This window comes from Macadamia integrifolia, chromosome 1 (genome assembly GCF_013358625.1).
Source record: "Macadamia integrifolia cultivar HAES 741 chromosome 1, SCU_Mint_v3, whole genome shotgun sequence".
Classification (NCBI taxonomy): domain Eukaryota; kingdom Viridiplantae; phylum Streptophyta; class Magnoliopsida; order Proteales; family Proteaceae; genus Macadamia; species Macadamia integrifolia.
Window position 1 is genome coordinate 421,271 of NC_056557.1, and position 12,388 is coordinate 433,658.

The window sequence follows — 12,388 nt, forward strand, 5'->3', positions numbered from 1 at the left end:
TCCCAAGTGGCCCAAATAATGCAGAGTCACCTGGAGAGCCTCCATCGATTTTTAGGCGTAAAAGACTTGTTCCATCGAGCCTAAATCCTAAAGAATCTCCTGAAGAGCCGCCATCAAGTTTTGGACTTAAAAGGCGTGTTTCAACTGGCCCAAATCCTACAGAATCTCCCAATGAGCCTCCATCAAGTTTTGTGCTTAAAAGGCTTGCTCCAAATGGCCAAAATCCTGCAGAATCTTCCGATGAGCCTCCATCAAATTTTGGGCTTAAAAGGCTTGTTCCAACTGGCCCAAATCCTAAAGAATCTCCTTAAGAGCCGCCATAAAGTTTTGAGCATAAAAGACTTGTTCCAACAACTTTTGGGCTTAGCAGACGTGATTCAACTCCCCCAAATCCTTCAGGATCTCCCAATGTCCCTCCATCAAGTTTTGTGCTTAAAAAGAGGTGTTCCAACTGGCCCAACTTCTGAAGAATCTCCCGAAGAGCCGCTATCAAGTTTTGAGCGTACAACGCTTGTTCCAACAAGTTTTGGACTTAAAAGGCGTATTCCAACTGGCCCAAATCCTGCAAAATCTCCCGATAAGCCCCCATCAAGTTTTGGACTTCCCAAAGTTCTTGTGACATTTAACTAGAATCCAAACATTCCAAGAAGGCTTAGGTTGAAATAAAAGGCCTCTAACGTGCTTACAGCCTCCTGAGATTGCTTGTTAGGCTTGTGGTTATTTTCTCCTTTTACTTGTTTCAGACCTTGTTACGCGTTACAATTAATATACGTATCTTCTTTCACAACTTTGGTTATTTTGCAAACAACACGACACCATGGATTTAGGTATCGGTATCGTACTTATTTGATGCCGATACAACATGAATGCTATCAAGTTCTGGAACTCTCCTAAAAAAATAAAACGTAAGCAATCCACATGGTTTTAAGTATCGATATTGGATCGGCTGTATCTCATTGTTAACTTTTGTACTTAAAAAAAAACAAGGGCAAAAGTGAACAATCCGGGTCAGTATCGGATCAATATCTGCTGACACCAACACTGATAACTAAATCCTTGGTCTGCAGGCAGGGCCGCAGGAGAGCAACATGCAAAGTCCTTGCCATCAAAGAAAACTAATCCCACAATTTGACTTATCAGAATAGGATACAAGTACATAATTTATCGAATACATTAACAAATTTAGATTTTAGCCATGGTTAGTGGATCAAAAAAATTGTGCTACCACACCAGCTCAAAGCTACTCCATAAGAAAGCATTTTACCATGGATGACCTATGCATGTGTTCATAGTACATATAAACAAGCAGCAGGCGACTGAAAATTTTTTGCTCCGCAATTCTGCTTCTCTTGTTGAAAGCTTCTATTAAATTTCTGAGAGAAGTACCATAGCATCAGTCTTACTGCTCTCCAGGAAGCATTGTGTCCTCAGGAAGGTCGCAGAATGCATTACCCTGGATATGAGCATATTATATTGTAAATTTTGTAACGTGTTACCCTGCTTAGCAACCAAAGAAGGTGATCTTCTAGGATCTTTATAACTGCCCAAACTACTTACCTCCCCTGTAAGGTGGGCCACACATCTCTTCTCAGCTAGTAACTCAGCTTCACTCTGCAATATATTGGCAGAGTTGCAGCACATGTCAGATGAATGCCACACGTTGGTAGTAAATTGATAATGGGTTGTTCATAAAGCAAACCTTTTTTATACGCTCACAGAGGAAGTTGTCAATGATCACATCCTTCACAAGCTCGTAATCACCATTGCCCTGAACATTAAGGTGATTGATGAGAGTATCTAAAATGCAACTGAGCAAAAGAAACATCATTATTAATTAATCACCAAGCACAGAACTCACATCTGATCTGCATGGCATACTGAAAACAATATCCTCTGCGATTCCATATGGATTTCCATTGGTATAAACCTGGAATTGCATGGTAAAATGTAAGATTGGACATATATCTATCTCCCAAACTCTGAAATTTCATCAATATCTTTCAAATTTTAAGACAATCAAATGGTGTGAAAGGTAGGAAATGAAGTAAATAAAGAACAATGTTTCTGGTTATCTTAAAATATGAGGACTTGAAGCTGGAATTTACCTTAGCCTAGTCCTCTTTATCCTTTCGAAACAAGAAATATCTTTCGATGTGGGAAAATAGAAAGAAATGAATATAAACCAATATTAAGAGCACTTACTGGATGATTTACAAATGCCAGTCATTATGTTCGTTCAGATTTATCATTTTGATCCATCGTTGTGAACATTGAGCTAAAATTTATTTCCTTTCCCGGTTTAACATGAAGCAAAATATTTTGCTAGAGCAGCTTATGAATTCAATATTAAGAACCCTAAAAGTACTGAAAAAACATGAACTCACCCCTGTAGAAAACCAATCTCCCTTTGGCGTCGGAGTGATGAGGGACTTTATGGCATCAACTATTGATACAGCAGTTGATGCGGCTGAAGATCTTCCCCATTTTTTAATTAGCACACCTCCTCTCTGCAAAACCGTTGTTTCTCTGTCTCTAGTAATTGAATGTTTACAGGCAACCAAATTAGGCAACTAAGTCTTGAGCAGTTCTATTATAAAACATTTACCTTCTGGACCTTTTCGGTAAACTCTTTCTCTAGCCATTCAGTGTCCTGTATAACTTCTTTCACAGGTATACCATTGATTTTTGCATTCAAAAAATCTGGAACCTATTAAATTTTAAAAATAAACTTCATTCAAGAGTCACAAATGGATATTTCTTAATATTTGTGCATTTTCCACAGAACCTATTCAGTAACCTGAGTAGTGGAATGGTTTCCCCAGATTGTCATATTTGACACTTTGTCGTAAAACACACCTGCTTTAAGGGCAAGCTGCACAAAACATAACAATGTGTTGTATAACATTTCATTTATTTTCATTGTGATACCCATAATTGAAAAACATCACCAGAAGGAAATCTTCACAGGAAATGTCCACCTGACACTTGGCTCTATTCTCATCCAACCTAGTCAAAGCATGGAAGTTCTTTGCAGGTATATTTGGTGCATTTTTCAAACAAATAAGAGCGCTGCACAGGAAATCAAATCAGCTCTTTCACTAAGAATCAACGAATAGGAAAATCACATTTCAAGATTTTTTCCTTACTTTGTGTTGCAAGGATTGCCGACGACTATCACTTTAACATTACGGGATGCAACGGCATTGAGTGCTTTTCCCTAGATTAACCACCAAAAGATTGAAGAATATATAACAAACAGTGAGGTAGAAGCAAGTTATGGTTTATATATAAGTTATGAATAATAGAAGAGGTCTATAAAGGAACCTGTTCAGCGAATATCTGCCCATTAATATCTAATAAGCCTGCTCGTTCCATTCCAGGACCTCGAGGCTTTGCTCCAATTAGAAGAGCCCATTCTACATCCTGGAACACCTCATAGGGATCAATGCTGATACTTACTTCCCTTAGAAGAGGATATAAGGAGTCCTCTAGTTCCATGGCAACTCCTGCACAGATCAACACAACATTGAAGTGCTTGGAGAAATAACATTCACTGTTCCAGGAAATCATAATTTCAAGCTCAATCAATGGGCTCAGATAGGCAGAGGCTACACGATAAGGAAGACAATTGTAGAAATCTACATAAGGATTGCATATATACATGTTTCTTACCCCCCCTCCTTTTGTTTGGCTCCTATTTTCATTATACTCTTCTAAATAGTAATAAATATTTCCTTCCAAATTAAGAAATAAACATATTTTGCAATTTTTTTTTTTTGGGGGTGGGGAATTTCTATAATGTGTATATTGAGAAATTTTCCAGCACTATTTTTTTTTTGCCACATGGATGAGTGATGTGGCAATTCTAACCTTTGGATGTTTAGAAAATGATGTAAATGCGCCACATGTCAAGTTTCAGATCCAGACTCAATAAATCCTCTAATCTGTAGGCATACCCTCCCGTGTATGTCCATGCACCGCACGATAGTCACATAGTATTTCCTGTTTTTTTCAGTACCTTGTTTTGCCACTTGGAAAACCAGATAGAGCTGAAACTTGGCATGCAAGAACAAGACCTTAAAGTCAACCTGTACACAGATTTCATCCCAACTGAACTGCCATGGCATGCAAAGCTACTTCCGGGTGAGGGCATGCTGAACCCCCGCTCCCATATTTTTGAACAAGTTAGTAGTTATACATTTTCATTTTTTGTTCCTACTAACTAGAAAATTTCTATATTTTAGTTTATAGCTTTAATGGTGTATCACAAAATCTAAACAATATTTCTTTCCATGTTATGCGCTTATTAGGTGTTGTTTATAAATTATTCTCTTAATTGATTGTCCTATCAATGGGTCCAATATATTATTTGCAAGCTACCCTTTCAGAAGATGTAACTAAAAAAAGAAAAAAAAAGACATAGTTCAACAAAATAATCCAACTTCCAAAAGCCATACCTTCAAGAGCTTGGAATGACCTGTCAGACCCCAACAATTGCAAGGCAATGGGTTGATCTGGCCCAAAAACTTCACCAGATGCAAGCTGCCAAAGTGAGACAAGTTAGATTCAAACTCTGAAATGGTTATTGTGAAGTGTAAGAACATAGAGAAAATGTCTGTCCTAGTTCAATAAATATAGATTTCAGGGTTTTATTCGCTTTAAATTTTTTGTAGCTCTTGTAGGGATGTGAGTCACTTTTACATTCTGTTGATCAGATAGTTTAAGTTTGCAATAGCAGGTCAATATCAAAAAGAGAGAGGATCATATTTGAGGAATTGGATAGAAGTTGGATGTTTGCTAGAGGATGGTAGGTACCGTTCCTATAAGACAAGTAAGTATTTATTACATGAATATGGAACCAAATGAGTATTAATTCAACCAACTCAGGAAAATAAGTACATATAGTTATTATGAATTTAGGAGATGGATAGTAGTCACTGGTTTCAGTCATCACCACTGTGAAGCAACAACATATTCCATCATCAGTTAAGAACAGTTTCTATAAGAAGTTAAAAAGATGTATCAAGCAGGAATCTGCTCATCTATAAGCACCAAATGCTCTATCGATCTCAATTAACATCGCTAATAAATTAAGCAACTATCTTGATGCAAAGTCTGGCATGGGAAAGTGTGTTTCCATATTTGTAGAAGTCCATATGTTGTTTAATATGATTTGTTATTGACTTGGGACTGTACAACAGTTTTGTGTTGATCAATGCTCACTCTCATATTTTACAGAGACAATGCTTTTACTTTTGAAAATCAACCTCCAATTCCATCCACAAGGAAGAAAAAAAGACTCTTCCTGAATATTGTGAAGGGGACATTAGTTTTATCTTGTCAAACATTACTTGTTTCAGAAAACTATAATGAGAACTTATGGCTTGCAATTGAATCTTAATAACTAACAAAAATATAGAGCTGAATTAATAAGAATTCCTTACTTTGAAAAGCAGATGATTAGATATCATTCCAGCAGCACCTGAAACTGCGACTTTAATTAAGCTCTTCCATGATTTTGTCTCCTCTTCCTGTAATGAAAATTAAACACATATGCATCAGCACTAGTTAATATCAACTAAAACAATCGAAAGATAGGAAGGAGAGACATTTTCTGGGAAAATAACTGCAATAAAACAATTTCATGGAATCAGAACATATATGATTCTTCCCCATTAGTGACAAAGTTCAATCAGAATTAGAATAAATGATTAAGTCTTCCTGCCCTGTCTCAGAAACTGTGAGTGGGTTCGTCTGCATAGCCCCCCCCCCCCCCCCCCAAAAAAAAAAAAATGGTACAGAAACTAGAACTTCTTGAGCAGTTATTATGGTTCTCTTAACTCTCACACTTAATGAAGAGTCACAAAAGGGTGAGTATTGGGTGAAACTTAGGAGGGAGGAACGGTTATTAGTAACACGTTGGTTTTGTTCGAGTCATGCTGAGTTTTCAACATTTATAAAAATGTGACGTTGAGATTTGTTAACAACTAAATCTCTACTTTTTGTTTTCATGTTCAATCATAGCATGGTACCTAGCGATCGTGGCTGGTTAGATCCCTGTTCTACCATTCCCATCTATCTAGGGATACATCTACTGTTCGATCACTATTATTGATGTCTTCTCAACTTCATATAGCCCACATCATCTTGGTCATTCTGTTGTCCCGGTAGAGCCTTTAACTTGCACCCTTGCAATGGTGAAGTACTGATCTGGTTGGACAGGACCAAACAATCGTATTTGACTTCCCCTCATCTTTTCAGCTATTGATTGGAGATCTATGGAGCTAAGCACATCTATGAATAGAGTTTTTTTTTTTTTTTGGTAAAGATCTATGAATAGAGTTGAATGGAGAAAAAAGATTCGCGTAGCTGACCTGATTTTGTTAGAATGAGGCTTAGTCAAGATAACTTAAACTGGGGGTGGGGGAGATTATGATATCACCCCAATTCTTCATTTTTATCTGCTAGAAACAAATTTTTTGTGCCATTTTTGAGGAAAAACAGATGACTTTTTTTTTTTATGGGGGAGGGTAGTGTGGAAAGCATTAGTGACTACCAATTTAGATGTGTCAATAGTGGCCTGGCTTCCTGTTGTAAACCCAGTCGGGTGCTTCTACATGCAACTCATGCCAGAAAATCAAAGGTAGAAACTTCAATAATAAATCAAGACATAGATCCTGAAATTCATTTTCATGCATCTAATCCAAAGGAGTTCATGCCATTAAAGGACAAGACTAAGAGGCAAGGTCAAATGCCACCTAGGAACTAGTTTTGTTCTACGGATATAAACTAACACAAGGTGTTTTTTCTTGCAAAGTTGAAATCATGGGTACAACACCATTTGTCTATGTAGTTCATTCAGGGAAGTCGTGAATTTATGTATGGGCCTTCATCCACTACTTCTCCCTGAAACTGAAACTTAGGTACCTAAATAAAGTCTTACCTTACATTCTTCAGAAAAGAAAATGTAAAGGGGGAGAAAGAAGATGGTGAAAATATCCTAAACTTCTTCGAGTTCGGGTCACATCATAAACGAACAAAAATAGATGCAGAATCAAGTAATCATAGAGATACGAATAACAAACACAGAGATAAAACAGATCCCTAATATCATAGATGAGTTTCATGTCGAAAGATATTAGCTTACCAAGGGAACCAACCCCACTGCAACAATGAGAAATATCACACCCCCAACTCCTGAAAACGGAGATTAAAATGAACTTAAAGAAAAAACTGGAGTAAAGTTCAAGTATATTACGGCCATGAGATCGTAAGTGAGGCAGAAGACCCCGAAGCACTCCTTTTTATTGGCCTCATTAACCTGTGGAGTGACCGGTGCCTGTACTTCGCTGAGATCGAATAGAGATAACATGTAAGAAGTAGAGGAGTAGAATTTAATCATTGGGAGGAGAAGATAAAGAAAAGAAATCCAATCGAAGAAAAAAGCAGAACCAAGCACTTACCTGGGTGCGATAGAACAGAGCACTTTGGCATTGCGGGCTCGAGAAGGCGCCCGCAACTCAATTCGACGGTGGTTGTAGAAACGAGTTGAGGAAGATGATAATGAGAACTGGGAGGAAAGAAATCGAGTTTCTGTGCGTGAAATTGAGAATTCTGCTAACGCCATGGCGATCAGGAGAGAGCAGAGCAACAGAGAGGCTTTGTTTCCTTGGAGGGAGAAGAGGGAAGAATCACCAATAAATGTACCAAAAGAGATGGGATTTTGAAATAACGAGTACAAGGTCACCCAACGGACACGTGTCACCACAGCATGATCCAAAAGGCCTTTACAAGTCGTTGGTATTTGGGACTGGGTTGAGTTCAGCCTGCCTAGGGCTTAGCCCATTTCTCTGGGCCTCCACCGTTTTCCCTTCAATTTCAGGCCGAACTACCCAGCCAAATTGGTCCAAACCCACTCATCAACATATATAATATTTGTAAAAGCTTCCCCACGACGCCATATTGCAATTTCCATCTCACATGGTTTTTTTTTTCCTCTCTGTTCTATTATAAATATATGGGTCCCACGTGTGATATGCATATTCTTCCCCACATTTGTAATGTAGGAAACCAGAGGGAGTGGCCAAGGTTGGGTACATTAGCATGCTCTCTCTCTCTCTCACACGCACACACATAAAATATCTCTTGCCTTCATATATAAAACCATATCGGTGCACTTTATTGATATGCTCCCTTATGTTGCTTGTTCAAAAAACTATTTCTTATATAATAAAATCCTTTAAAATTATTTAGGTTGTAGGTCAATTTACATTCTAAGATGATAATGCAAAATGACCTAAAATGCATACCAAACACAATTTGGTATACACTCCAAAAAAAATATACCATACACAATCTTAATTTAAAAAATTTGACATGATTTCAAAGATAATTTTCCCATAATTTTTATAGCAATCAAAATAGACATTTTAATAATTGTAAGGAAAATTTACTATGCCACCCCCTAGAGAATGCCATTATTAGAAGAACACTCCATTTGTTTCATCAAATTACATTCAGAACCCCTGTCGTCAATCATTGGAAGATCCGTGCCCATCGGTACCAATAAAGTGAATGGATTGCCCTACCTCTCTCCTTGGCCTTGGACCTTTCTCTATCATCAGAAAGAGGAATCATCATCCATGGACAGGAAGTCTGAGCTTAAAATGACCATTATAACCTATTCACTAAAACCCATGTTTTAATCCAAGTCCTCCTTACTCTTAGGGGCTGTTTGGTATCGTTCTTAAAAAACGTTTCTAACGTTTTTTCGTTTCATTGGAACAGAAAAACGCAAAAAACTGTTTGGTACGCCCGAGCTGTGTTTCAGTTTTTATGAAACAAAAATTAAAAAAAAAAGGAAAAATGAGCCAAAAGTCGGAACTGCAAAAATGAGTTCCGACTATGTAGTTTCGTTTCAAAATCCCTAATTTGGAACTATCGTTCCCGATAGCTGGAGCGAGAGGAGCAGGTAAACTCTTCTTCTTTCTTCTTCTCTCTTCTTCTTTCTTCTTCTCCTCTATTCTCTTCTCTCTTCTTCTCCCTTCTTCTCCTCTGTTCGCTTCTCTCTTCTTCTCTTCTTCTCTTCTTCTCTCTTCTTCTCCTCTGTTCCAAAAATTGTGAAAGTTCCGAAAAAAATCCCTCTAACCCATCTTTCTTCTTTACCCACTGAAGACTTGCCTTGGAAAACCAAGGTACTGACCACCAAAAGCCATCTTCCTCCTTCCCTTTCACTCTGAGCATACTCCTCTCTTCAATAACCTCCACCACCGAAGGCCAATCATCAAGTTCTCAAGGCACTACTTAGCTGCCGACGTTCCAAAATGAGTGAAAGGATTGCCATGGCTACAAGCCCTTGAGGTTTTCTTCTTTAACTTGAGCACCTGAGGACGAGCCGAGGGAAGTGTAGGTCTTCTTCATCCGGCATCTGCGTCGAGGTATGTAAACCCTTTTGTGGTTTTTGTGGTTTGATTTTCCGTTTGCCCAATTGTTTCTTCTTCATGAATTGGATATTTCATTTTTTCCCCAAAATTCTGGAGTCAAATTTTATAGCTTTACTGTTGTTTTTCTATGCCAGTAAATCAAGCTAAATTCTGCATTTGGAACCTCCAAGAAAAGGAAGAAGATGGCCATGGTGATGCAAATGCCTTGCCGATCCTTTAAAACCGTGAGTTTAATTGTCCTCACCTTTCTCCGGGTTCCTACTCAAATTCTTGATATTTGATCGAGCTCTGTATTGATTGGATTACCTGTGTTGTTGATAAAGTTTTAGGAAGAAATTCCTAAACTTTGAATTAGCTCTATATGAATTGGGTTTCTTTTGTAGATAAATTTGAGGAAGGCAATAATGGAATGTTAATATCTATAATGTAAACAAGTTTATAATGGACTACCGATCGTCTGATGGACAAGTGAATTAAGTCTTTTTCAGCTCTGTTTATTTTCTTGTAAACTATTATATGTAAAACTTCCATTTGGAAAATTTACAAATTATTTTTTACCTGTTGATTTTTTTCTTTTCAATGTCATTGTAAGATTTTCTAATATTTGTTTGCCAATTATTTTAGTAGAATCATTTAAAATATATGGCTTAGATTTGCCTTGTGATTTTTCGGAAACATTACCCTCCATTGTTATTTGGATAACTATCCTAAAAATAATTACATAAATTGTCATTATAACCAAATTTGAATTATGCTGCCACTATGATGGTTGTTAGAACAATATATGGATGGGTCCCATAGATACATAGGCCACATATAGTCCATCAAAGGAAAAACAAAAGAAAAAAAAAAGGGTGCCCTTCAAGTAATTGAAAATTTTATAAGGGAAGATTTTGCAGTCCAATGTTTTTTTTTTCCTTTCATTTTCCCTGGTAAGCCAAGCTAAAATATCAGTACAAAGAACCTCTCCACCTCAAGCTATTTCCTTGTTCAATTACATGATCATGTTGATAAAAGAAATTCTTTTATTCTATTAGATGGGATAGGGTTGAGTTTGTTGTTGTTACTTGCCTTCTATGTTGATAAAACCTTTTCTGGAAGAATCATGAGAAAGGTGAGATGCCAAACCATGTCTTGAAAATAATTGCCATTTGCCAATGACAATAATTATCTAGTATCATATTTTTAGAAATTACCTTGGTATCCCAAAGTCTTAGAGAAAATGTGATGAGTTCATCCGTCAACAATATTAATTGTAGGCCATGTCCATGTTACATTGTGTTACCATTAATTCATGTTTCTACAAAATTTTGGCAATGGTCTTTGAGCTGGCAGTCCCAAAAGTACATCTGAATCTCTATGTTCCCTCATTCTCAGTGTAATAGCGTTCTTCTTCACATTTTTTGAGAGAGAAGAAGATAGTTCCTAATTCAGATCCTCCAAGTATCAAAGATGTCAATGATTTGTATCAATTTTTTGATCAGAGGTCCATTTATAGATAGTATGTATTATTCAAAATATTTTCCTAAGTTTCAATACCATCATTTTCTAGTGTTAATTGAAAGTACTATTCGATCATGACATGAACTTATAAGTTGTGGTAGACAGTACCTTGGTTCCTTGCTATTTTGGTGTTGTATATTGATTAAGTTCCTGTATATGTGTCTTGGTGCAGTAGCAATCTCATGGTCATGACTGGAGCGGGAATAAGCACAGAGTGTGGGATTCCTAATTATAGAAGGTTTATGTTTCCTCTTCTTATCTATCTGTACTTTGTAACTTGTCAAATTTTGAAAGTTGATTTCAATATATCATTGCTTGCATAAATTCTGTCTCGCATTCCAGCAGACCATTTTCCATTTTTGGATGAAACTACTTTTATTATAGTTTGTTAAGAAACAATGGGAGTTTTTGAATGAGACATGGTGCCTTTCACTTAGATATTTGGTTCAGCTATATGGAAAATTGTTTGGCTGCAGCTTGACAGATCTTGATGAGGCTTTATTGAAGAAACTGTTGATTAGAAAGGGAGCGAATGAAAGCCATGTCTTTGGATTAAGGCTGTATTTGAGGTTGATAGTGAACTGTACCTTGAAATTACTCCAATTAAGAGTTAACAATGGAAGGAAAAAGAAACTTGGCTCAAGCTCAACATCAACATCATCCACACCACCGTCCACTTCGAATGAGTACATGAAAGGATATTTGGAAGGAACACTTAAAGGATTAGAGGACCAACCAAATAAGATGAAATACATCATCCATGCATTCAAGTCTTTAGACTTGGACAAAAAGTGAAAATTTGGGGAATTATGTAATAATTAACTTAGACAAGGCATTGTTAATACTGTATTTTATTCATCCTTTGGAAACCATGTTTTTTTTAGTTGGTATGTAATATTTTATTGTTCCAAAAGAATTTATATGACTATAGTATTTTAATGTTATTTCTGTAATTATTGACTTAAAAGAAAAGAAAAGAGAAAAAAAAAAAAAACCATTTCTGAAACAAGCATTACCAAACGGCAGAACTGTCATTTTTTTGTTTTAAAACTGTTCTAGAAACAGATTCACCAAACAGCATTAAATCGTTTAAAAACGGTGTTTTGACACAGAAATTGAAATTTTCGTTTCTAACACGAAACGGAGTTTCTGGAACAGAAACGATACCAAACGGAGCCTTACCAATACTCACCTTCACCGTGCAATTGAAGAATACAAGCGCAGAGAAACGCCCGAGAGAGAGAGAGAGACCCAATTTCCAGCACAACGCCACCGTCGGCGGTGTTCTCCATCACTTCACCTTGCAGTTGAGGGCATCACATGTTGTGAGCCATTTCTTTTGAGGTTTAGTGCACTTTTGCAGAATTAATCGACAAGATCGTCCCAGTGGCCATGAACTATGAGGTTTGATTCTTTCATGCTACCACTGCAAGGGGTTGGAA

The 12,388-nt window shown here is 37.0% G+C and overlaps 2 protein-coding genes across 2 annotated transcripts in view; one reads left to right on the forward strand and one right to left on the reverse strand.

The window, feature by feature from the left end:
- The window catches only part of LOC122079152, a 1,390-nt gene extending 1,079 nt beyond the window's left edge, over positions 1–311 (forward strand). The window contains exon 3 of the mRNA XM_042645412.1: positions 25–311. Within this exon, the coding sequence (XP_042501346.1) occupies positions 25–311 (287 nt within the window). The remainder of the gene's footprint in view (positions 1–24) is intronic.
- A 794-nt stretch (positions 312–1,105) lies between these two features.
- On the reverse strand, positions 1,106–7,857 carry LOC122074587 (malate dehydrogenase [NADP], chloroplastic-like). Its single transcript, XM_042639478.1, has 14 exons — positions 7,464–7,857; positions 7,259–7,349; positions 5,445–5,531; positions 4,458–4,542; positions 3,325–3,506; positions 3,147–3,217; positions 2,979–3,069; positions 2,798–2,872; positions 2,606–2,707; positions 2,385–2,507; positions 1,859–1,927; positions 1,700–1,768; positions 1,558–1,611; positions 1,106–1,453 (listed from the first exon to the last, which is right to left on the reverse strand). Exons 1-14 carry the CDS (start codon positions 7,625–7,627, stop codon positions 1,400–1,402), a joined length of 1,317 nt encoding a protein of 438 aa, XP_042495412.1. The 5' UTR covers positions 7,628–7,857; the 3' UTR covers positions 1,106–1,399.
- Between the last annotated feature and the right edge of the window lie 4,531 nt (positions 7,858–12,388).